At 41.3% G+C, this 26,407-nt stretch overlaps 1 protein-coding gene across 3 annotated transcripts in view; it reads right to left on the reverse strand.

The window, feature by feature from the left end:
• Positions 1-2,070: 2,070 nt before the first annotated feature.
• Positions 2,071-26,407, reverse strand: part of KIAA1549L (KIAA1549 like) — a 281,873-nt gene continuing 257,536 nt past the window's right edge. The window contains exons 18-21 of one of the 3 annotated variants that reach the window (XM_082270116.1): positions 10,232-10,329; positions 8,559-8,623; positions 4,160-4,308; positions 2,071-2,603 (exon numbers count right to left, since the gene is read on the reverse strand). In XM_082270116.1, coding sequence (XP_082126242.1) covers positions 2,322-2,603; positions 4,160-4,308; positions 8,559-8,623; positions 10,232-10,329 — 594 coding nt within the window. In that variant the 3' untranslated portion in view covers positions 2,071-2,321. The remainder of the gene's footprint in view (positions 2,604-4,159; positions 4,309-8,558; positions 8,624-10,231; positions 10,330-26,407) is intronic. The other 2 variants (XM_082270115.1, XM_082270114.1) reach the window with 2 other exon arrangements.

Raw genomic sequence — 26,407 nt, forward strand, 5'->3', positions numbered from 1 at the left:
AATAAAAGTACGCACTGTATTTACATCTTGAATTAACACACAAAGCAGATTACATAATAGAGCTCTATCTCCGAACATTCCTAGGTTGAAAAAAGAGACTTTTTATTAGTTTTCTCTTCCAGTTAGACTAAGAATTACCCCTTTCGCTCTCTATTTCTGGCTTAGTATTAATTCTTACTAAAGAATAGCGCACTTAGGCAGACAGAGACTTGATTGTATGGATGACTAGAGATCGGGTTCTAAGCCAAATGTACTCAACGTTCTCAGTTTACCGGCTTCATCGTAGCTCCAGTCTAAAAACAAACCCTTTCAATATTGAGTGGATGGGAAGCTTATTCAAGGTAATCTTTTTTCTCAGGGCTATGACATTCTGTAGCACCAAATTTTATTTTTGGAATTTCTACATTATGGCTTATCTTTATAATTAAAGATGTGGAATTATGGAATGGAATTAAAGAGTTTACAATTGATATTTGATTTACTGTACTTTACATTTGTTTACGTAAAATGTTTTGCAAACTAATATTGTCAGTGGAACATCGGTTTTTCTTTTTCAAAGCTGACCTTGCTGTAAAATGTAAAGTTTGCTTACACTGCCTGAATCCACTCCCTCTTTACAAATCCGTTATTAGAAGGAATAAAATGTTCACCTAAGAAGAGGGAAGTCATATATTTGCCATGTAACCCCCAACCCCACCTCCTTCTGCCTAAGTGAAGATGATGTCACACTCCTTCCGGCTAGATCCTGGGAAATGCAAAATACAGAACAGCCAATATTTTAGGAGAAGACGCTTTTGCAGTGGTCTAGATGTCTTCTCATATTTCGCTGCTGTCCTAGGAATCTTCCTGGAAGGACAATGGCATCAATCAGTCAGCCGGCTGATTGAAAAAAACTGAACAGATTTCCCCAACCATGGAAGCAAAATGGATGGAGGAATCCTCCCCGCTGTGCTCCTGTATTTTGACAGTTTGGACTCCTCCAGATGGCTACAGCACTGATCGAAAAACCTTTTTCCTACAAACCCATTAGTGAAAAGTCGTTCAGTAGATCAACTTCTCATGAACAGGAATGGCCATAGATGGATTGAAATTCAGCTACCGAACCTGATGAATTTTGATCCATCTATAGCAAAACTAAGTGTAAACTAGACCTTAAAGCGGATCTTCAACCTTAAAATAAACATCCCACCTTACCACCCTTCCTCCCCTCTGCTGCACAAATATCTCCTTTTATTTGTTGGGAATTTTTCCTTCTTTTAATTTAAAAACCTGCCAGAGGTTCTAAACATTGCATGCTTTAATATAAGAAAATATTTATTTATTGTCTCTGACCCTAATGGAAACATTTAGGATTACGGTACTTCCTGAACCGACATTACTGAACCATAATTTTTCCTATCTTCTCATTTGAGAAATTACCCTTTACTTTCTCTCTTGCAGACCCAATGGGAAGGGAAAAAAAAATATCTTCGAAGTGGGGGAAATACCCTCTTAGAAAGTTGTCTCCTAGAACAAGCATTCTGATTGGAAGCTTTCCCCTCTATTCCTGTTCTGTTGACACCTCCTAATTTTGGATGTTCCCAGTGATGGCTACTGGGCGGTTCTCAGAGTGAGTGCCCAGATGGTGACAACAGCAGATCATGCCTGGGTAATGTGTACTGAAACACATGGTACTTGTAGTCTCCACTGGAAGCATTGACAATGCAGGTGCACAGTTGGGAGTCAGGAACAGAGTACTTTCACCCTTTAAAAGGAAATGCCCAAACAAGAACCTTCCTGGCAGGATCACCAGGTATTTTATTAAAAGGTGCAGATTTCAAAATACTGAAAATAACTTTAGAGATATTATTGACATGGTAAAGCTTATATGAGATTTTACCAAGTGAGTTTACATATACTTTAACATTCATACTATATGGTTCTTGTTTTTTTTCTTTGGATCCAAAAACAATAATAAAGGAAACCCTAAAAAAAATGGCAAGCTGACATTTGGAGTCAACAAAAGCATTGAGCATCTCCACAGTAAGTAGTCTATTAGATATTTTGTATCTGAAAATACCATCCATTGGTTATCAATGCTGTTGCTTTTTATATAGAAAGAATGTAATGAATCAATCAATCAGTTTGGTATAAAAAAAAAAAAAGAAAAAAACTGCCTTTATAATTTAACTATATAAATAAAAACAACTGCATATCAGTAGCAGGTCACTTTTTGTCTTTTATACATAAAAATAGCATATAATCCCCATGTGAATCCAGATTTCTATAGGCACTGTTACTATCGCTCAACAACAAAGGACGTGGTACATCCATGGTTCCCTTCACACCTGGAACTCAAACATATCCGTCTGTTTTTTTGCCAGCTTGGCAACTTCTTCTCTTATGGCTTTTACCAAAGCAGCAGTGGATAAATTGGTGATCGAGGCATCTGGAGTGTCGGTATCGGCCAGACTTTGCTGAGAAGCTCCGATTGACGCTCCAGCAGCATGGTCTAAGTTCGAATGTGGGTTGACAGGTTGACCAAACTGCCTAGGGAGACGGGAAGGAGAGTTCTGAGGGTATCTTGACCTCGGATAAGCCTCAATATAACCAGGGAGGGGAACCTGTGCAGTGACAAACAACAGTACACGTAACTAGAAATTCAGTTTGGAGGGTGAATTAAATTGTAACTATGGGCAAAAGCAAAAATGACAGATATAAAGCAGTCTATTAATACCATTACCAGTGCATTACTAGTCCACTGCAATATAATTTATTACCTGTGGATGCAGTCACTTGATCTAATGATTTTTCCTTTTCTGCAATAAGGTGACAACATTGCTCGTTTTGAAGTAAAATAATGCAGCTGTCACACTATATACAGGGTAGTCTTAGGGGTCTACTCATAAAACATTTGCTATGCAAATGCCTCAGTCATTGTAAACAATCCCTTTAATATGTTTATTATCTGTATTTCTATGATCATCAGCTCCATATAGTGGCCATAATGCGGTATTTTTCTGATTGACGTATTTTAGGAAAATGCCACATTATGGCCATAAGATGAAGCTGGTGAGCTGAGCCATTGTCACCAGGTCTACCCTTCCAAATCATAATACCTCTGGTAGATTTGTTTTTGAGATGTTTTCTGGTCCAATTATTCATTAGGCAGGGCTGCCAGGAACTTCCCAATTTACTATTGTGATCAATGTCAGCAAGGAGGCGTGCCGTCACTACGTCACTCGCGGTTCGTGCTGCAGCCGGACACGAGTACTCTGAGAATATCCTCTCTGCCATAAGTTCGTTTCCAAGCCTGCATTCGTCTCTTTTCATGTAAGTGCAATTCTTTATCAATACATTTGTTACAAGGGTAATGCACTATCAGCCTCCATTAATTTACATATCTATATCGTGGATTGAACACCCGTGTTGATCTAATCAGGAAAGCCGCCCACCCCATTTAAAGGAGAAGAGATCAGCGCCATTCCTACATCAGTGTCTTTTCAAGCTCATTTGGTTTATCATTTTGGTAAGAGGCCATTGTTGTCTTTGCACTGGTGGTATATCACATGCTTGGAGGTGGACATCACGTGAAAAGTATATTTTGGATTACATTGGATTTATTTATTGCACCTACCTTTTCTCCGCCGGGTAAGGAGGAAATTCACCAGGTGGAGGGACATCACTGTTATCTATTGATTCTGTTGGATCTCTTTCACACCTTGATTTTTGTATCATATTGACCACAAATTGAAGAGAATCTTTCACTTTGGACTGTTGGACTATTTATTGCTTGTGCTTTGTCACAACACACTTGCATTTAATTTACACACTCTTATTTATATCACTGTTGGATCATTCACCAGCACCAGTTGTTTATATACATTTTTATATGTATACATCATTTTGAATTAGCGCACCTTTTTTATTTATTCATCTATTGTGATCAATGTTGCATCACTTGTGGTATTGTAAAGCATACTTTTTAGGGCCAGGATCAGATTTGCTTTGACTTTTTTTTTAATTTCTGGTGTGGGAATTATGAAAATTGGATGTGTACAAATTCTTTGGAAGTTTAGGAAAACCACAACTGACTGAACTTTTCAGAAGATCTCCGAGACATAAAACTGCACTTTTGAGGACAATGTATAATATTCTTTAGCTTTGGTAACAAGCTTACCGAGTCTGCCCATTGTCCCGGCAAATCATTTTCTCCCGAGTATGACATCCAGGCCTGATTCCGGTAGGCAGCTGGTGGCTGTGGAATGTAATAGCCGGTATATCCTGCGCGATTCCCTGGGATGGCAAACACAGCAGGAACCGAATTACCTGACAAGGCAAAGCAGTCATTGAGGAAAATGGCAAATTTTCATGCTTCTTTTGTAAATAAATAATTTGACACAAGGCATGTATACTTTTGGAAAAGCTTAGAAAATGCCTACTCTAAGTGAATGGGGTGAAGCTAAATAAAACATTTCACTTTTCAAAAAATACCCAATCATGTGCAAGAAAAATGAAAAAACTGTGATTGGATTATTTAAGTCAGCACGGTTTCACCCTATTGAAACATGCTCTACTCCCTTAAGCCAGCCATACATTGAGCAAAATTTGGCCGGTTGGAACATCCATGTATGGGCAGGCTGGTTATACACACGTTGATCTATTGATGGACTTCTCTCTATTGTAGAAATACAATAGCACAATGGGAGGATTCCCCCATCCACATCAAGTATGTGGATGGGGAAATCGAGTCATTTTATTTTGTTCAACCAGCAGGTTGAACAGAAGAAAATGATTTGTGTATGGCCAGTCTTAGTAAATCAACTCTGAAGTTTAGAAGATTGACTTATCCCTCTACCCTCTGTCTGCTTGCTCTTTTTAAACATGTCTAGGATGTTTCAGTTAGAGAGAGGGTACTTAGGCTCCATTCACATAAAGGCGTCTTGGATCATGGGCAGAATCGCTGCAAATCTGCCCACGATCCCAAATCATTGCAAATCGCGGAAACTTCTTTTGGGCGACAGGCGTCCCGCGATTCTGTTTACGCGATTTTACCGCAATTTGTCGGGCGACAATCGTGGCAAATTCACGCTGCATTTGGAGTGCCATTGCACCATTCTTGAGAATCGCACGGGCCTCCCGTGATTTGCAATGATTTGGGATCTTGGGCAGAATTGCCGCGATCCGAGACGCCTATATGTGAATGGAGCCTCAAGAACAGTTAAAGTAATAATAATAAAAAAAATAACATTCTTTAAAAACTTCTACATAAAATTGACATCAAACCATTATAGTTTCCTTTTAAAATGTTCAGCTAAACCAGTAAACCGATATCGTTATGCTTAATTTGTTATTGCATTTTGTATTTTTTTCTGTAATTATCATTTTCTTTATCTAGTTCTTGTAAAATCCAACAGCTTTGATTCGGCTAATCCAGTCTGGCCCTGTTGCCTGCCAAGCATACACAGAAAACAACTTGATGTACCAGTGTGCAAGACCCACGATTCAGCCTGGCAGATAACTCCTCTAATTGATTAGCCTTTTTTGTTACAGGCAGTTCAGTGGGTCTTTGTTTATGTAAAAACAGTGCGGAGCAGCATATGGGTCACCCAGGAATTATCTCGTATAGGTTACCATTATCATCTGTTGCAAACAGTAGCTGAGCTAATGAGCAGTTATCTCTTAGGGAAGACTAACAGAGCAGACGGTGTCTGTAGAGGGATTTGGACAAGGTACAAACATAAAAAAAATAATGCTAAGAATGCCTTAGTGGATGGCTCTTGCCTTCTTAAGTAATGTAGGTAGAGGTCAAAGGTGTCAATCTTATATATGTATAGTGTAGTTATTGTAGTATAGTTATTTTAATTGCAGTTTCAAGGTGGTTTCCAACCCAGGTCAGCTGTTGAGAGTCCGAATAAACCAATTTGTTTACCTCTGGCAGTTATAGGTGGATGGTGGTTGGCCATGTCACCCTCTGACTGCCTAAATCTCTACCTACTGCAGGTCTCACTTCTGCTGGTAAATTCTTTATAATCTACAGCATATTCAAAATAAAATGGGGAGATATTGCCATGGGTGGGTGGACATACTTGAGTAATTGATAAGGCTGAAAACAGACACATATCCTTTTGGCCTCATTTACACTTGTGGCCATGAGGTGGGGGGGCTTCATTTACCACAGTGGCACAAAAATAGACAAAGCTGCCGAATGCGACCCACTAAAATGTATGGGATGGCACCGCAGCTGCCATGCAGATATGAATCACTTTTTAGGGGGCAAACAGGTCTAAAAGAGCTCTTACAGAAGACCTTCACTGCCCAGAGTCACTGACCCTCCCTGGATACCTGTCCCTCCCCCACCATAGGATAAACAGCCTAAAAAGAATGATGTATCCCACTCTTACAACCTCCTGAGATATCAACATCACATATCCTAGGAAGCTTTGGAAGCAGGACACAGAGAGGTCAGTGGATGTAGCTGGTGCGTGTCATAGTGGGCTGGCTGCCTGAGTCTGGAAAAGGAAGCTGGTCAACATCAAGGAGGACCAAGATGGCAATGTAGAACCCCAGCTGTCATTCCTGAGCAGTGGATCACAACAGGATAGCGCTGTATTTTCCGGGCAGTTGAGAGACTATGCCGTCCTGTCCAAGTGAAGTCTTGTATAATTTTGTTTTCCCAGTATCCCTCTCCACATAACACATGTGATAGTATCTGATGGTGTTCAAGCTGTCAGAGCAGTAAATCAAAATGTAATAAAGGAGGGTAAAAATTAGTTACATTGGAACTTTAGCCTAAATCTTTTATTATGATACTGTTGTATAACAGGTAAGGAGAGGGAGGGGAATTGCATGGGAAGGGTAAATTCCCCAAAAAATAAAAAATAAACTCTAATCAAAAAAAAACCCCTTAACCTGCAGATGAACCGGAGAAAGCCAGAAACCCCTTATAAATCATTATCCAAATTGTTCAAATTGTTCCAATGCATCCATGAACCCAACATTCTACCGTATTTTTTTAAATAAAAATATTTAAATATAAATATTGGTAGCCATTTATATTCTGTACAAAATATAACTTTTTTCCACTGACTTCTGAAGTTTTCTGAAATCTAAGAGCTTCACATTTTTGAAACAAGGTATGCCTCCTGAATTAAACATGGAACAAAAAAGTTTTATTTCGTTTTGAATAGTCCAGGCCTTACTTACAACAACAGGAAATGAGTGGAAATGTTCCCATAAAAGAAAAGAAAATCATATAAAGTGGACAAAGGGTTCTAACCCTTCTTCAAGCATGCCTACAACTAGAAAAGATTTGGCTAAAGTTCCAATGTAACTCATTCTTACACTTCTTAATTAAATTTTGATCTACTACTCTTACACCAGATATTATCAGATGTGTTATGGAAGGGATATGAGGAACACAAAATCATACAAGTCTTGGGTTTCACTTGGACAGAGTGGCACAGTCTCTAAATCTCGCATGGTACAAAACTCAAGGAGCTAGTAATGTACATACCATCAGCTCTTCTGGAGCCAGAACATCAAAGAGAATGGATTCATGATTGTTTACAAATTAAAACAGCTCTTCATCCCAGTTTAAAGAGGTTGTACACCGAGAAAAATTTTTTTCTCTTCTTTACATCCTGAAAGAGAAACCCATAATGAGCTAGTATGCATCGCATACTAGCTCATTATGAAATACTTACCTTAGAACGAGCCCCCGCCGTGCCGTCCGCTTACCTGTATGACGGGCGACATGTATAGTCGCCCGTCTTCCGGGATCGCGGCATCCGGCCATCTGATTGGTCGGAGCCGCGGTGACGTCACTCCCGCGCACGCGCGTGGGAGCCGACGGTCACGGCACGGGGCTCTGAAGGAACGGCACGATCTGCCGTTCCTTCAGAGCGCATGCGCCAGTGACGTCACTGGCTGCATTAAAGGTAAATATCTCCTAAACGGTACATGTTTAGGAGATATTTAAAGTACCTATAGGTAAGCCTTATCATAGGCTTACCTATAGGTACAACTTCCTGAGGAGGGTTTACTTCCTCTTTAAAGGTTATACGTAGACTGGTTTTTACGTTGGAGTTTTCCTTTAGGCTCCATTCACACTTGTGTAACTTGTCATTCAACTTTGGACATCAAAGTTGCATGACAAGTCTTTCCCCATGTATTCCAAAGATACCCATTCATATATGCACAACTTAAAGTTGCAGCAACTTCAAAGTAGTTCATGCACTACTTTGGTCTGGCTTTCATGACAGTCATGACACCTGAATGTTATACAATGCAATTTATGTGCAACAGTTGTCCATTATCACTGGTGAAAGCCAAAGTTGTATTGAAGTTGCACCCATCCAAAGTTGCATCAAAGTTGCACCAAAGTTGCACTCTAAAGTCGGCGCAACGTTGGAGTCGTACAAGTGTGAATGGAGCCCTAAATCCTTTTCTTTGTCCCTCCTGGGATTTGTTGATAATTGAATGTACAATATATACACCTAAATAATTTCATACAGACGGATGCATTGGGTCCCTTGGGACTGACAACTTTTAATATGCTAAACACCCCACGTACTCACCTGGACTTTGCTCATTCCCACTGGGCTCCGGCACTCTGTTCTTGTTGGTCATGTCTGATGTTGATCTGTTGAAATAATAGCAACGCACACTGTCATACATGCTGAATTGAAAAAAAAAGTGTTCATTCAAATCAATTTCTATTTTTTTTTTTTTGCATTAGGAAAAATAATATATATATATATATCTATATATATATATACAGCATACACATACAGACTCACCAACTGTTCTGTATTACTCATTACTGTACCATTTATTGGTACAGGTCCTCAGCATGTAAACTGGTCTGTACCAACTGTTATCAGTTGTTATGAACACAGAGGACCATCTGCCAGACTGACAGCGGACCTTGTAGAATATGCTAGGAGAATGGCTCTTCCAGTGGATTAAGACAGTAAGAAGAAGAAGAATTTCCACTTTAGTTCATTAATTCGTTTGGCATTTTTAGGTTCCACCATTTTTTAAGGTTTTCACCATATTTAATAAGTTTGTTTAAAAAAAAAAAAAAAAAAGCCACCTTGTTCTGAACGTGTAAAGTCCAATTTATTATATTTCTACTTTTTTAGCCTGTACATCAGGGGCCTCCAAACATTTCAGTACAGGGAACAAGTAGTATATTTTTCAAATATTTTCAGGCTAAAAAAAAAAAAAAAAAACAGTTTTAAAAATAGTTGAGCCCACCTTTACATGAGGGACCTCATCAGAGTTTTCCTTACACCAGGGCCCCCCATTAGAGCCCCCCTTATATTAGGGTACCCATCAGAGTCCCCCCTTACATCAGGGTCCACATCAGAGTGCCTTCTTACATCAGGGACCCTATCAAAGACCCCCTTACATCAGGGGCTTCATCAGAGATCCCCCTTTTATCAGGGTCAAAATCAGAGTGCCTTCATCAGGGACCCTATCAAAGACCCCCTTACATCAGGGGCTTCATCAGAGATCCCCCTTATATCAGGGTCCAAATCAGAGTGCCTTCTTACAGTAGGGTCCCCCTTCCATCAGGGTCCCCATCAGAGTCCCCCTTACATTAGGGTCCCCATCAGAGTCCCTCTTACATCACAATACCCCTTGGCCTTTGCTGATCTGAATTCTCAATCTTTGCACATTGAGGATATGCCACTGACCCTGGCTGCGAGATGGATAAAATCATATAACGGGCCAAATCTGGCCCACAGTTTGTAGTTTGGAGACCCCCGCTGTAGGCTGGAAAACAGTGGGTCAATTGGGTCAGAAAACCAACAGAAGAACTGACTATAAAAAGGGTTAACCCTAAAAAGTAACCTAAAATAATACACAAAATGACCACTAGATGGCAGAAGAGGATACAAAATCAGCAAGTGCAGCTATGCAAAGGTGCCAATTAAAATGCGGAATATCATTCTGAGCCATGACTGCAGTGCTTGCATTGCTTCACTCGGCACCTGCTGTAGATGCCTTCTTTAATTAAACAGCATGTAATAATTTTCTTTTCTTGCCCGAACATACACTTTAAGTAGTAAAGTGTCTAGATATTAAGGATAGGTGATATTTAAGGGGCATGGATTGCTAAGGTGAAGTTCACATTTGCTTTTAAAAAACAAAAACAAGTAATCTAAAACAGTTGTTCCTTTACTCAATCTTTTTCTTTTTGAATCAAGGTCAGATAAGTAATAAACACACTAGTGAAATGTACCTCCTCAATGAAGGGACAGCCACAGGACCTGTCCTCGGTGGTACCGGTGGTGGAGGAGAGCCCATAGCCATTTCAGGGAGTTGGGAAAACCGGTACGTCTGTTGGAACAAGAAAAAAAAAAATGAAACAATCATTTATTAATATATTAGGATTTCAGCGTAACAAAATGACTGTCCTGCTAATTAATTAACAAAAAAAAAATTCATCCCAAAGTGATATTTTAATTAAATGTGGAGACTCGTGGTCCTAATAAACCCTCTGGCTTCTTAGGGTCCTTTTACACGATCCACATCCGCGGACTCTGTTCTGGTCAGCGGGGATCGATCCGCCGATCCCCTCTGAGCAGGCGGATGACAGCTCCGTCTCTGCTCTATGTGCGGAGATGGAGCCGTCAGATCCCCGCTGTCCTCTATGGGGAGATCAGATGAGAATGGACCGTCTGTCCGTTCTCATCCGATCCGATCCCCTGGACGGATGGAAAATAGGGTTTCCATCCGTCCGGATTTAACGGACAGGATTGGAAGCGGATAGCAGCGGGTGTCAGCGGAGATGTCACCGCTGACATCCGCTGCCCCATAAGGATGCATGGAGCATCCGATCAGGTCCGCCTGAAAAACTGACAGGCAGATCGGATCGGATCGTTCGTGTAAAAAGGACCTTTACACTGTATGATTCAGGGACTCCTGTGGCAAGATCTGCCTTCAATTGTTCCTGACCTGCAACCTTCTGTTGTTGGTATTCCCATTCTCCAGGGGTGTTCCCACTCTTTCCATTAGATTACATGTAACATTACATAACGTAAAGACTAATGCTGGCTATACACTATACGAAAAATCGTTTGCACTCATTTTCGAAAGAGGAACACCCGGCCGTGAGAGCAAATGATAGTGCCATCATGTAATGGCTGATAAATCGTTCAATAGACATAAATTAATCAGTTTTTTTTTGTTTTTTGTTTTTTCACATATACCTAGTGCAAACACTTTGGACGAGAAACACATTAACTTTATAATTTATCGTTCGTTCGGCAGAAAATTTCAAAACTTGTCCTTCATTTTTTTTTAGATTAAAAAAGTCACATCTGATTATCGATTTGTGCTCATTAAATGGCCAAAAAACAAGCGAACTGTCCAAATGACCGAATTTCAGCCGATTTTTCATATAGTATATGGTACATATAAGTCCACTTTTTAAAAACAAACAATAAATACACCTACAGTTGTGTTAAAAAAAAAAATAGCATTGTGTTTAAAAAAGTGAGTAAAGCTCAAAATCCTTAGAATAGCTTTTATTTCCATACACGCAAATGCATTGAGAACATTACACAGTCTATTCCAAATCCAAACATGAAGAACATGAAGAAAAATGTTTAAAAAGTTTTATTACTTTACAGAAAGTTAAAAAAAAAAAAAAAAAAAAAAGGAATATTAGGCTTTTCCAAAAAATATAATAGAGTCTGCATTTTTCTTTACAAACTTAAACATTTACTGTATGAACTGAAAAATGCTCCAAGATTTAGCTTTCCTGTCAATCACTGAACTAATCTTTAGTTGCATGACCACTTTTTCTGAGAACTGCTTCACATCTGTGTTGCATAGAGTCGATTAAAGTATACCGCTTTTTGTGACTTTTACCTACAGGTAAGCCTATAATAAGGCTTACCTGTAGGTACAATTAATATCTCCTAAACCTGAATGGTTTAGGAGATATTTGCACTGCATGCAGCCGCTGACGCCAGCAGCGCATGCGCTCTGAAGGTCTGGGGGGATCTTCAGAGTTCCTTGCCAGGAAGTGCCGGAAAATTACTCCCGCGCGCATGCGCGGGAGTGACGTCATCGCGGCTCCCGCCACTCACAGCCACGGAGCCGCCGAACCTGGAAGACATGCCGAGGGATCATGTCAGCTCCCACAGCGGTGTCCGTGTCGGGGCTTCGTTCTAAGGTAAGTATTTCATGATAAGCTAGTATGCGATGCATACTAGCTCATTATGCCTTTGTCTTGCAGGGTTTTTTTTTTTTTTTTTTTTTAGTATACTACCACTTTAACTTCTGGCAGCTGTGAACAGGTATTCCAGCCCAGAACGATTGCACTATATTCCATAATTCCTCTGGGGTTTTTTTGGTTTTGCCTCAGAAACAGCATTTTTGATGGCACCCCACAAACTTTCCATTGGAGTAAGGTCCAGGGATAGGGCTGGCCACTCCATAACGTTAATCTTGTTGGTCTGGAACCAAAATGCTGCTCGCTTACTGGTGTGTATGGGGTCATTGTCTTGTTCAAACACCCATTTCAAGGGCATTTCCTCTTAGGCAAGTCAACATGACCTCTTCAACTATTTTATTGTATTCAAACTGATTCACGATCCCTGGTAAACATCCCCATATCATGATGATTGCGCCACCATGCTTCACCGTCTTCACAGTGTACTGTGGCTTGAATGTAAACCCAAAAAGAACAATCTTTCTTTTATCAGTCCACAAAATGTTGCACCATTTCTCTTTAGGCCAGTCAATGTGTTCTCTAGCTAATTGTAACCTCTTTAGCATGTGTTGTTTTTTCAACAATGGGACTTTGCGGACAATTCTTGCCGATAGCTTAGCTTCACATAAATGTCTTCTAATTGTTAGTCAGAGCTGCTGTTATAAATCACGGGGCCCCATACAGCTTATCTGATAGGGCTCCCTCCCCGGTCCAAAAGTGACTGAGGACAATCCCTTGATGAATTAATAGGGGGTGCTCCGAGGCTTCCTGCTCATTCACAAATTGATGCATACTAAACACAGTTTACTAAGCTTCAGTGATGAATGGACACAGGAGTGATTGGTACTGATCGCTCACTGTGTTCATTCAGCAAAGGAAGGGGCCAGTAAATAACTGTACATATTTACTGGCCCCTTCCCCCGTTCTCTATTTTGAAACATCCCCCTGTGTGCCCGCAGCAGCTGCTGGCAGGAGAGGAGGGGAGAGCAGCCGGCAGAACTGCAGGGGAAAGGGGCACACAGGGGTGGGGCAGACAGCAGATGGAAGGGGCATATGTGCTAGAAACAATCCCCCTGCAGTGCAGCCAGAGGGGGAAAGAAGAGGAGAAGCTGGCAGCGCAGCAGGGGGAGGCAGAAGAGTATATGTGTATGCAATAAGACAGTACAACTGAACCTCCTGCTGCCCGGGTCCAGTACAGGAGGGCTGGCTGTACTGCCTTATCAGCGGCCCTGGTTACAGTAGTCACAGGTAACTTTAGACCTTCTTTAATCACCCTGGAGCTGATCATTGGCTGAGTTTTTGGCAATTTGGCTATTCTTCAATCCATTCGAATGTTAGTTTTCCATTTTCTTCCACGACTTTTTGGCTTTGTTTGCCATTTTAAAGCATTTGAGATAATTTTAGCTGAGCAGCCTATCCGTTTCAGCACTTCTTTAAATGTTTTCCCCTCTCCAATCAACTTTTTAATCAAAGTACGCTGTTCTTCTGAACAATGTCTGGAACAACCCATTTTACTCCGATTTTCAGAGAAATGCACTATAGCCAGAATGTACAATATTTTCTGACTTCATCCTTAAATAATGGCCACATGTTTGGCCCCTGTTTTTACACAGACTGAATGACCCCACTATTTGAACTCCACACTGCTATTTTTTTTTAACACGCCCCTTAAATTAATGAATAAATTACAGCAGCATGCATGTAATGACTGTTGGGTCTGTTGGTTTTTTTATTAGGGTTCTTTCACATGGGCTTTCCGATCAGGTCCACCTGTCAGTTTTTCAGATGGACCTGATCGGACCCTCCAGTCTCCCCAATGGAGCAGCAGATGTCAGCAGACCTGCCGCCATCCGATCCTGCTCTCAAAAACCAGATGGATGGTGGTCCTATTTTCCATCCAACTGGTGGATCGGATCGGATAGGATCAGATGAAAACTGACAGGCGGTCCTTTTCCAACCGATTTCCCCATAGAGGAGAGCAGGACTGTGTCCGTGTCTGCTCTGCACAGCGGAGCAGACATGACCTGTTACCTGCCTGATCAGCGGGGATCAGAAGAGAGATCCCCTCCACTGAGCAAGCGGAATTCGCAAGACAGAGGCCCCGTGTAAAAGGGGGCCTAACTTTACTACACCTACTAGTAAATTATTTGCCATGTAGAAATATCATTTACACAGTGATTGATCTGGTTGGTGATGTTGGACTGCTATTATTTTGAACACAACAGTATATGTGCAGGAAAAAAGGTGCACTTATTTTTTACAAATCAGCCTGCAAAGCAATGCAGCCACCATCAATGAACGCTGGATGCAATGCTAGACTTTTCCTCCACCTATCTATGTCTGTACTGAGGTAGGGCTTTCAGTTACTGAACTGTAGGAAGTGTCCCTGGACTCCAATCACCACACTTGTGGTTCATTGAGAACTTCAAGTCCATCTGCTGTGATGACTGATGGGACCTGTACGTTGTAGTTTAATATTTCACAGATCTCTATGAATGAACGACACAGCTATGCAGGTGAAGCCATGCCAGTTTCAAAAGTTAAAACTGCTGCAGAGGAGAAGAACCTTTGCATGTTGTCACAGAGAGGTGGACATGTTGGGGGGGTTCATTTTGCACTATGTTACACTCTAAATACGAGTGTATCATGTAACATGGTGCAAAAGCTGGAGTTAGCCATAAAAATTTCTGAGAGGAGAATGGGAATCAGTGGCGTAGCGTGGGTTGTCAGCACCCGGGGCAAGGCAAGTAATTTGCGCCCCCTAACCCGCGGGATTTTAGCACTCGAGTCTCTTCCACTAGATTAGTTAATCTTAGCTGCCTCGGACCCGCTTCCTGATTGGCCAGGAGGAGGATCCTTGTGACAATAGCGAATTTTCATTCACTATTGTCAAACAATGGATGGGCTCGGGGGGCGCACTGCTCTGTGCCCCGGGTCCACCCTTTTTTGAAGCCTATTAGAGCCTCTGGCTCTAATCAGGTGATAATAAAAAAAACCCACTCTGTGACAGCGCCAGGCTGCTGACACACTCACTGCTAAACTGACTGAGCAGTGAGGAGAGGCGGCATAGCTTGCAATGCGACCCCACCCTACACCAATGGACAGGTGAGGCACAGTCCAGTCCCGCCCTGACCCACCATTTTCAGCCATAGGGCGGCCGCGCTGGACATCTCCCAGCCTAAAGGTGGAGGCAGCCGCAGACAGTGTGTGAACTGTGTATGTCAGAGTCAGACAGACAGAGTGACACTGCAGATGCGCCCCCCCAGATGTTGCGCCCGGTGCGGCCGCCCCCCCTGCACCCCCCACGCTACGCCACTGATGGGAATAGCCTATAATGGTCACAGCCATGATGCTGACCCAGAAATTCAAGCAGAGAGAAAACACTCCATTGGGTGGTTTACCACTAGTATCTACCAAAAAACGATTTTGGGGGGGTTTTCAAAAAATTTTAAAGCAGAAATCATGCCAAAAACAACTAGATAAAGCTGAGCAGCCCACTGAAAGGTACATTAACATAACAGCTTTTGCTGCAATATTCAGCCTCAATCCAGCCGCTTCCTCAGCAGTACTTTGTCCTGCCACTAGATGTCCTCTGGCCAGCATCATTCAACTGAGACCTATGTCTCTCTCCTCTTATTGTCGTGCCTCTTGTTAGCAGGTGAACTGATTGTCCCCTTGTGCTGCTTCTTCTCACACTCTAGCCCTGTTGTACAGATTTCAGGTCAGATTCAGGTATTTACACTGCATGCACTTAAAAATACATTAAATTATATATTAGATTGTATCTATTGTAACTATTGTGACTCCCATTATATTGTAAAACGCTGCCAAAACTTTTAGCATTATATAAATTCTGAGTTATAATAATCTATTAATAATTACAGAGCTGGAATAATTTGTATTTCTTATATCTGTCTGGAATTCAGCTTTAAAGGTAAAGAAATTCAACCAAACATGTTTGCAGAGGGTGAATCTTCCAATAGGCAGCAATAAAAACCTGGAACATGCAAGACTTAGGAGCTGGATTGACTCCTTAGTGAAATATAACTGAATAAGGTAAATTTCATTTTTATAGTGTGCAATGGATCCAGTAAGGCTGATTTTGACAATTTCCTTTAACTAGGGGACCCAAAGTATTGAATCTACGAGTTAAAAATCTGATGGGAGCATGAGACCAAAGAACTGAGAGTCCAAAATGTTTAGATATTGAAGTTCATTAACAACAAGACAATATAAAACAGCCAACATGTTGTTTCAGGGCTCAAATACTGTATATACCTGGGAAGACTTAAACTGGCACAATCAACACAAATAATTGTTTGTAAGATGAAAAAGTAGAAAGTGTCCAGGAGCAAAATAACAGCAGTAAGGACACTTTCTAATAGTGATCGACCGATATTGGTTTTACGATACCGATATTTTGGCCAATGCATATCGGTATCGGCCGACATGCGCCGATATTTTCGTACATTTCGTACAAAATTTTTTCCGTGTAGTTAAGGCCCTTACCCCTATGAGAGACCAACAAAAAATAGGATAGAAAAAGATGGGGCTTTGCGGGCCAGTGGGAGTAGAAGGATCAGACCAAAAACCAATTTATATAAAACCAAAATACATTTTATTGATGATTACAGGATAAAACTACACATGGACAACCATGTATACTCAAAAAACCACAGACTGACATACAATACTAAAATCAAACATTGAGAGTCACTAGCAATATAGAAACCAATCCCTTAGGGGGATATGACCAGAAAAAAGCCTGTGTAGGATGGAGAGTGGGTCTCAAGCTGGATTCGGTCAGAGTAGGTCCCCAGCAAGCCGACGCGTTTCGCTCAAGGCTTCCTCAGGGCCTGAGAGACCATAACAGACCGGTATTTCCTTCTTGGTAGTGACTCATGCTAGACGACAAGGTTGTAGCGATACTAGATGCTGCTTGGAAGATGTTTCTTCCGAAAATATAAATTCTTTACAGACGTCATGAACAAATTTATTGCACTGGATCCGATACTTTAAGTCCCAAATGTGTCCCCAGAAGGAAGGCTTCAGGGTTTACCCTTAATGTAGCCTCCTCAATAGGGATCGCAGCCAGAAAAGGTAGGGGTCCACTCTTAGGTATCTTTTCAAAATATATATGTGTATATATTACACCATAATTATGATGGATCTAATGTTATATAAAAGTGGCTTAGAGTAGGACGAGAAGCAGCCTTTCCTGTGCGTTCCTTGGAATATTGGATTTCCAACCTCTGTACTCTGGTTGGTAGCAGGGAATAACCTCTCCTTAGTATGTAAAGTACTTCAGGCAGGGAAGGGGGGCATATATGCATATATATATTCAATTATAGGGAACAATCGGTCCTGGGCTACCTAAGCCCTCCGTGGTCAATATACAGCAACAACCTGCCTAAGGCAGGTTGTTGCTGTATATTGACCACAGAGGGCTTAGGTAGCCCAGGACCGATTGTTCCCTATAATTGAATATATATATGCATATATGCCCCCCTTCCCTGCCTGAAGTACTTTACATACTAAGGAGAGGTTATTCCCTGCTACCAACCAGAGTACAGAGGTTGGAAATCCAATATTCCAAGGAACGCACAGGAAAGGCTGCTTCTCGTCCTACTCTAAGCCACTTTTATATAACATTAGATCCATCATAATTATGGTGTAATATATACACATATATATTTTGAAAAGATACCTAAGAGTGGACCCCTACCTTTTCTGGCTGCGATCCCTATTGAGGAGGCTACATTAAGGGTAAACCCTGAAGCCTTCCTTCTGGGGACACATTTGGGACTTAAAGTATCGGATCCAGTGCAATAAATTTGTTCATGACGTCTGTAAAGAATTTATATTTTCGGAAGAAACATCTTCCAAGCAGCATCTAGTATCGCTACAACCTTGTCGTCTAGCATGAGTCACTACCAAGAAGGAAATACCGGTCTGTTATGGTCTCTCAGGCCCTGAGGAAGCCTTGAGCGAAACGCGTCGGCTTGCTGGGGACCTACTCTGACCGAATCCAGCTTGAGACCCACTCTCCATCCTACACAGGCTTTTTTCTGGTCATATCCCCCTAAGGGATTGGTTTCTATATTGCTAGTGACTCTCAATGTTTGATTTTAGTATTGTATGTCAGTCTGTGGTTTTTTGAGTATACATGGTTGTCCATGTGTAGTTTTATCCTGTAATCATCAATAAAATGTATTTTGGTTTTATATAAATTGGTTTTTGGTCTGATCCTTCTACTCCCACTGGCCCGCAAAGCCCCATCTTTTTCTATCCTATTTTTTGTTGGTTTCGTACATTTCATTTTTTTTTTATGACAGCTACTCTTGTGGAGGGATCTGGGGGTCTAAAAGACCCCAAACCCCTCCTCTGCACTTAAAAGCATTCAAAATGCCAAGTTTGGCTGTTTTGAATGCTGTAATTTTTTTTAATCTAGCGCCACTTCCGGGTTTTTGCATGGGGACCCGATCAGAGCTGAATGCGGCTTTGATCGGGTCTTTGGCAGCCATGCAGGCTCATTGCCCGGGTCTCCCGGTGGGACAGGAAACCCAGGCGAGCTGCGGAAGGCGGCGGGAGGGAGGGGGGACGTCCCCTCCCGCTCCTTGTAATGAAAGCTGATCGGCTTCTCAGCCGCATCGGTTGTCATTACAAGACAGCCGACCGTCAGCTATGGATGCTGGTACTGGGGTGATGCCTCTAGCTGCAGGCATCACTCCGGTACATGCAATTTACCAAAATATCGGCAATATCGATAACTTTCAGGGCCAATTCGGATATAACGGGGAAAGTGCATATCGGCCCTCGATATATCGGCTTTGCCGATAATCAGTCGATCCCTACTTTCTAAAATGGTGATTGTGCCATTGTGAGTCCCCCTAGTATATAGATTATTTGAGCCCTGAAGCAGGGGGAGATCTTTGTACCTCCAAAACATGTTGGCTGTTTTATATTGTTATCTTGGTATGAAGGAATCTTTGGTTTGGTGCTCTCATTGGACTTTTTACAAAGCAACAAAAACCTTATAGCGATTCTAACCCTCTCAACATTTTGAGGTAGAAAAAGGAACGTGTGCATCGGGAAGAGACTGATGATGACATTTGGGAAAACCTCTGGTCATATCAGGTTTTCAGCATGAATATCTGCTGCTGACCAGAAGGTGGAGACTATGAGATCACAGGAAAACTCACCAAAGCACCTTTGTAGTTCACTTAAGACATCAGTTGCCAAGCAAAAGCTCCTTCGCATCCACTCGATCAATGTGTCAACCCATCCTTCCTTATGCCTAATACCAAATAGATTAACTACTTCCATAAAACTAGAAGGGGCAGTATCAGAAAAAAAAAAACGCAAGTCCTTGTAAGTAATGCTCGTCTTAACCAAATATGTCCCAGGAGTTTGGTTCCCATTGCAGAAGCCTCTCTAGAGAGAACCAAGCTCCCGGGATATATTCAATCTACCAACAACTACAGTATGTAGTACTATGGCCTGTCTGATTGGATACAAATCAAATGCATAGTTTGGGTAGGTCTTCATACTACATTGTTTTGGTAAATCTAAAAGGATCTTTTTCTCCTTGGTCATTGCGAGAGGCAAGTGAGACATCCCCTACCGTAATCCATCACAGCACTATGTTTACTACTAAACTTTTACCATCAATCCACCCAAAACCCACTCAAATCCACACAACCAAGTCCAAACTTTCACACATGTCCTCTTTGTTCTGGTCCCTGTTTCCCCTTTTTCACATTTTACTCCCTCATCCCCACCTCACAATTCAGACGATCAATCACACACACCTGCCAGCTCTTACTAGTGACTACCGAGGATGCTTTTTATACTCCCCCACACACATGGGTTCTCCATCCCCATGACTAAGCTCCATGGGGGCAGAGTGAAACACTTTGGAGGCGTGGCCTGGTGGAGCCCAGGCTGAGGTTGTCTTTCCCATTATCGTACTACTCATGTGGATGTGCAGCATCGGGGTCCCTTCCCTCCTCTCTAGTGTCCATACTTCCACACACTTGTGTAAGACTAAGCACGTTAGTGTCCAAAAAGATAGAACTCTTCCAAAGCCAAAAATAATTGTAAGTATTTGAATAAACAAGTAATTAAATAAAGCATTCCTTAAAAAATAAAAGGATGTGTGGAATGGTAAGTAACACAGAAGCCTGCTGTTTATGTAACATATGTGGATAGGTTTGCTGAAACTGCTCTAAACAGCTCCAGGCTGGAGGTCTACTTTCACAAAACTGCTGCTGCTTTCTAGCCTTAAAATGTGTCTGTAATGATTATCCTCAGTCATGATCCATCCACATCTCATTTTACACAGCCAAGTAGAAACTTCAGTGTAATCATAGATGTGATATGAAAGTTCATTCATGCATTTAGCACTCTTTCTGTATGTCATAAGCAGTTACAAACACTGATTTATATTGAGGCACATTTAGGCTGTATTTAAATAACTCCTCTAAGATATACACTATAGTGTCAAAAGTATTAGGACACCTACCTTTACATGCATATGAACTTTAATGGCATCCCAGTCTTAGTCCGTAGGGTTCAATATTGAGTTGGCCCACCCTTTGCAGCTATAACAGCTCAACTGGTCCAACTCATTTAGTGGAGGGGGGGGGGATATGGTGTGGGGTTGTTTTTTAGGGGTTGGGCTTGGCCCTCTAGTTCCAGTAAAGAGAACTCTTAAGGTGTCAGCATACCAAGACATTTTGGACAATTTCATGCTCTAAACTTTGTGGGAACAGTTTGGGGATGGCTCTTTCCTGTTCCAACATGACTGCACACCAGTGCACAAAGCAAGCTCCATAAAAACATAGATGAGCGAGTTTGGGGTGGAGGAACTTGACTGGCCTGCACAGAGTCCTGACCTCAACCCGACAAGGCAGCCAGGCCAGGCTTTCTCGTCCAACATTAGTGCTTGTCCTCACAAATTCGCTTTTGGAAGAATGGTCAAACATTCCCATAAACACACTAAACCTAAACCTTGTGGACAGCCTTCCCAGAAGAGTTGAAGCTGTTATAGCTGTAAAGGGTAGGCCAACTCAATATTGAACCCTAGGGACTAACACTGGGATGCCATTAAAGTTCATGTGCTTGTAAAAGCAGGTGTCCCAATACTTTTGACAAAATAGTGTATGTACAGTATATTGGCTTCACCATGGTTTAACCGATTGGGCCTGGATCCCCGGACCATTGGAAATAAACTCTTTGAAGGGAAAATAAGGGGAACTGGTAAGGAGGTCCCTGTAACCCCTTACTAGTTCACTCACAACCCTCACTTCCTTATTCCCCAACTAAACAGAAATCCAAAGGGAACGCCATAGTTGATTGATGACTAGTAACACTAATAATTTAACAAAATGATATAGTTTAGCCAACAGGGAATAAAATCTCTTTCTTTTACCAGGTAATGTTATAATTACTCACCCCATCTATCAAATTAGATGGAAACTCCACTGGAAGCCCTTAAGCCTAATACACAGGATAAGAATATCGGACAAATGATAGTCTGTTTTTTTTTTTTTTTTTTTGCATGTTGGTCTCCAAACCAATAAGTTACTACAGTTATGACATTTTTTGTACAACAGGATACAACTTTGGAAATTATGTAATGTATTATATTGTTTCCGAGAATGTGTGGTCTTGGTCATGCAACTTTTTATACTATACTCATTACACGAAAATCATTCGTTCTGGTAACGTACCAGAACATTTTTGTGCTTGTCCCTTCAGATATTTTCACATGAATTGTCGTGATTGACTTTTAAAATTTGTGTACTAACGATCAGATTATCTAATTTTTTTTTTTTTGTCTGATTTTCTCATCCTGTGTACTAGGCATTACTCTCTGATTCGAAGTCAGAGATTAAAGCAGTGGGTAGACCTCACTCTCTGGCTGGAAATCAGACATAAAAGCATTGAGGAGTCCTCCCTGTTGGACTGAAGGTCAGAGATGAAATAGGTGGTGAGCCTTCCCTCTCTAACTGGTTAGGGGTAAAAGAGAAGGAGAGTCCTTAATCTTTGATTTAAAGGGTAACTCCACTTTAGTCAGGGAAAAAATAGCAAATAAAAAAATTGTATAACGTATACAATTGCAACACAAGTCATATTGTGATTTAATGTTTTATAAAAATTTCCTTTCCTTTTCAATCTGCAGCTTTGTAATTTTCTGAAAATGCAATGCAATATGGCTACCTGGAGGTGTTCTGTACACATAATGTGTGCTGACCACACCCCAGAAACATAATATCCTGCCTATGTGATTGGCTCACCAATTTTCCCAGAAGTCTGCCCTAAGATACAAGTCAGATTTCAGGCATCCCCTGCAACAAAAATCTAATTTTTGGTGAGATACTTCCAATAGGAACACGTCTAAAGGGATGCAGGCCCAGCAGCTTTCCTCATTAGAGCTCTGCAGATGCACAGCTGGTTGATAATTAACCCTTTCTGGACCACCCTATGTAGATATACTGCGGCAGGGTGGCCCTCCTGCGCGAAATCTTGTACCTGTATCTGATTTCATGTACTGGGTCCGGTGACCCGCTGTGATTGGACACAGTGGGAGCCAATCAGCGGGTCCTGATGTTCGCCGGCATGCGGCGATCTTTCTCAGGAGAGGAGGATTGGCGGTCTGCCTATGTAAACAAAGTAGACCACTGTTCTGTGTGAGGGGAAGATGGGGATCTTGTGTTTCTGCTAAGCAGGAACACAGCTCTCTGTCTTACCCCAGTCAAAGCACCCCCCACACAGTTAGAAAACATTCCCTGGGAGCACATTTAACCCTTTGATCGCCCTTGGTGTTTACCCTTTTCCTGCCAGTGTCATTAGTACAGTGACGGTGCATTTTTTTTTAGCACAGATCACTGTATTGGTGTCACTGGTCCCCAAAAAGTGTCACTAATGCCCCGTACACACGTGCAGATTATCTGCAGACTTTTGTCTGCAGACTTACCTTTTCTATGTAGTGCAAGGGCCTGTCGGATTGCATACAAATTGAAAGTGTTTAGGTTTGACCTCATATTATATGGTTTTGGTAAGTCTGCAGACAAAAGTCTGCAGATAATCTGCACGTGTGTATGGGGCATAAGTGTCGGATTTGTCTGCCGCAATGCCGCAGTCTGGCTAAAAATCACTGATCCCCGTCATTGCTAGTAAGAACAATACAAAAAGAAATAAAAAAATTCCATAAATATATCTCATAGTATGTAGACGTTGTAACTTATGCGCAAACCAATCAATATACGCTTATTGGGATTTTTTTTACCAAAAACATGTAGCAGAATACATATTGGCCTAAATATATAAATAAATTAGATTTTTTACATTTTGTTATTGGGTATGTTTTATAGCAGAAAGTAAAAAAATATTGTTTTTTTCTTTCAAAATTGTCGATCTTTTTTTGTTTATAGTGCAAAAAATAAAAACCACCAAGGTGATCAAATACCATAAAAAAAAAAAAGCTTTATTCCTGGGAAAAAAGGACATCAATTTTATTTGGATACAGTGTTGCGCGACCGCGCAATTGTCAGTTAAAGTAACTAAGTGCCATATTGCAAAAAATGGCCTGGTCATGAAGGTGGGTAAACCTTCCAGGTTTGAAGAGGTTAAGAAACCATTCCCACTGGACTCATTTTCCCACATGGATACAGACAAACACACAGGGATACTTCAGAATAACAAAAGGTAGGAATCTGCAACAAAGTTTGTTAAAGTCCTTGTATTGTACATAGATCACCCAGAGGGGAATGTTTTTTTCTCAACAAAAGTGGAGTTATGCTTTAAGGTGAAAAATCCAAGAGGTGGGGAGTTCCCCCTCTCTAAATGGAGGTCAGGTAAGAAAGAGGTGAGCAGCCGTCACTCTTTGTTTGGAGGTCAGTGATGAAAGTGTTGGAGAGCTCTCACTCTTTGAATAGAGGTTAGGGATAAAAAAAGGGGTGGACGACCCTTACTCTCTAACTGAAGGCAAAGAGGAAAGAGCTTGGAAGCTATCACTTTCTAACTGAAGATACGAAATGAAAGAGGTAGGGAACTCTCACTCTCTGAATAGCGATCAGAGATGAAAAAGAGGAAAAGCCCTTATTTTCCTTTTTTGCCAGGTTCATGGATATAACAAACCCACTAGGGGTGCTAATCTATTAAATATGTCTTGCATGATAACTGGATCCTCATGGTTGTCATGTGGGACAAAATCCACCTTTTTGAATTTTTAATTCAAAATTTATATTAATTTTTAATTAACACAATACCCTTGCTTCTTAAGTTCAGTTTCAAACTCGACAAGCCAGTCATACGCAGTTCAGTAGGCAAAACACAGAGAGAACCACAAGAGTGGAGAGTAAGTCAACCAACCAGCAATAAATGACCCATAATTTTAGAAAGGCATCTAAAGCAGTGGTCTGCAAACTGTGGTTTTTAGGGCCCTTGGGGCACGTTTCCTCCCATGGATGCAAGTCACTATTTCTACACTGACACCAACAATGGGGCATAATTCCTGTTACTGACATCAACGGGGCACTATTTCCCCAATTGACACCAACAATGGGGCATTTTTTCTCTCATTGACACCAATGATGGAGCACTATTCTTCCCACTAATACCAATGATGGGGCACTAATTCTGCCACTGACACTAAGGATGGGGCACTATTCCTTCCACTGACCCCACCTATGGTGCACTATTCCTTCCCTTGATGTCAAAGATGCAATGTTTACTCCCATTGATGCCAGGATAATTCCTACTTTCACTGGCCACATTCTGCCCCCCACAGTCTGAATGACAGTAAAGTGGCCTTTGTTTAGAAAGTTTTGAGACCCCCTGCTCTAGAGCATTAGAAAAACATTTTAGGGGGGTTGGGTTTTCTTTATGTTTCATTTTCACATACTGTATCTTTCTTTTTGTGAGTTACCTGGTTAAAAATATATAATAGTTACATAGTTAAATGGAGCTAAATTCTGCCATATGAGGATGTGCATGGTACACTTATATCATAAAGTGCCCCCCTGCAGTGGTCACGGGTCCAGGACCCAGGCCCCTCAATGCGTGATGATGCCGTCATCTCCCTTGTTGCTTCATCCAGGTCCTGCCCCAATCCTCCTCCGTCATTACATTGCCACTGGCAGTGGGCTTTATTCTTGGCACATATGTAGTGCACTGTACATTCTTAGAAAAAAAAAGTGCTAGCAGCATGGGAGAAGATATTTTTTTGGCGAAACAGACTTTGCATTAATCATTTGCCAAAAAAAAAAAACTTGTTTCTAGATATTTCACAAAGCAGGACTATATGCTTTCACATAAAAAAGACACGTCCTCTGAGTCCAACCAAAACTACATATCCCCCAGTTTATCCATGGTAAAACAAAACCTTATAACGTGACACCCTATTTGCTCTAAAGGAAAACAATTCTATCCTGATCTCACAATGGTGATTGGATACTCTTGGATCAGCAATCTAAAATGCTGTTTCATAAATATTAATAGCCAGTTACTGTATATTTTGTGGATTTAGATGGATTTTGAAGAGCAATCTATAGAGTTAGCTAGAACTAGCTAATATGGAAGACAATTCCACCAGTTTCACTGCTCTTACTGTAAAGAAAAACCTTTTAATATGTAAAGGTTATCTGCCACTTTCAGTTCCCTTGCAAAGTCCCATAACAATTGTTAATGCTGCTAGTTAGGTCCAGCTCATGCAGCTTCCTGTGATGATGTGGCAACAATACTGCACTGCTCCCGACCAGCACAGTTGTCATCCTTATGTAGGCTGTGCCTGTTTGCACTATAGTTGGATGGGAAGACATTGCAGGAGGTGTGGCTATGAACATTGTCGCTATTGATTTACAAGCCGGTAGCTTGTCTATCAGCACCTGGCCACACCTCGTTCTGTCCAATGCTTTTTGAGTTGGCATCACTGATCCTGTTACTAAAACCCTCGCACTGTAAGCTGCAGTGCCTGGGAAGGGGAGCGTGTGAGACACAAATGAAGGAGGATTTGGCACAGTCAGGGAAAATAAAGGACATTTTTTACTATATGTATGAGGCTTGTGCATCGTGTAGCAACTGGGATATGTTTAGACTGTCTCAGGAACATATATATACAGTTACTGTATATACATATAATATAGAAGAAATTAAACTTTGCTACAAAGTAAAGTAGTGAGTGTACAGCTT

Source organism: Pelophylax lessonae, assembly GCF_965119305.1.
Source record: "Pelophylax lessonae genome assembly, chromosome: 10".
NCBI lineage: Eukaryota > Metazoa > Chordata > Amphibia > Anura > Ranidae > Pelophylax > Pelophylax lessonae.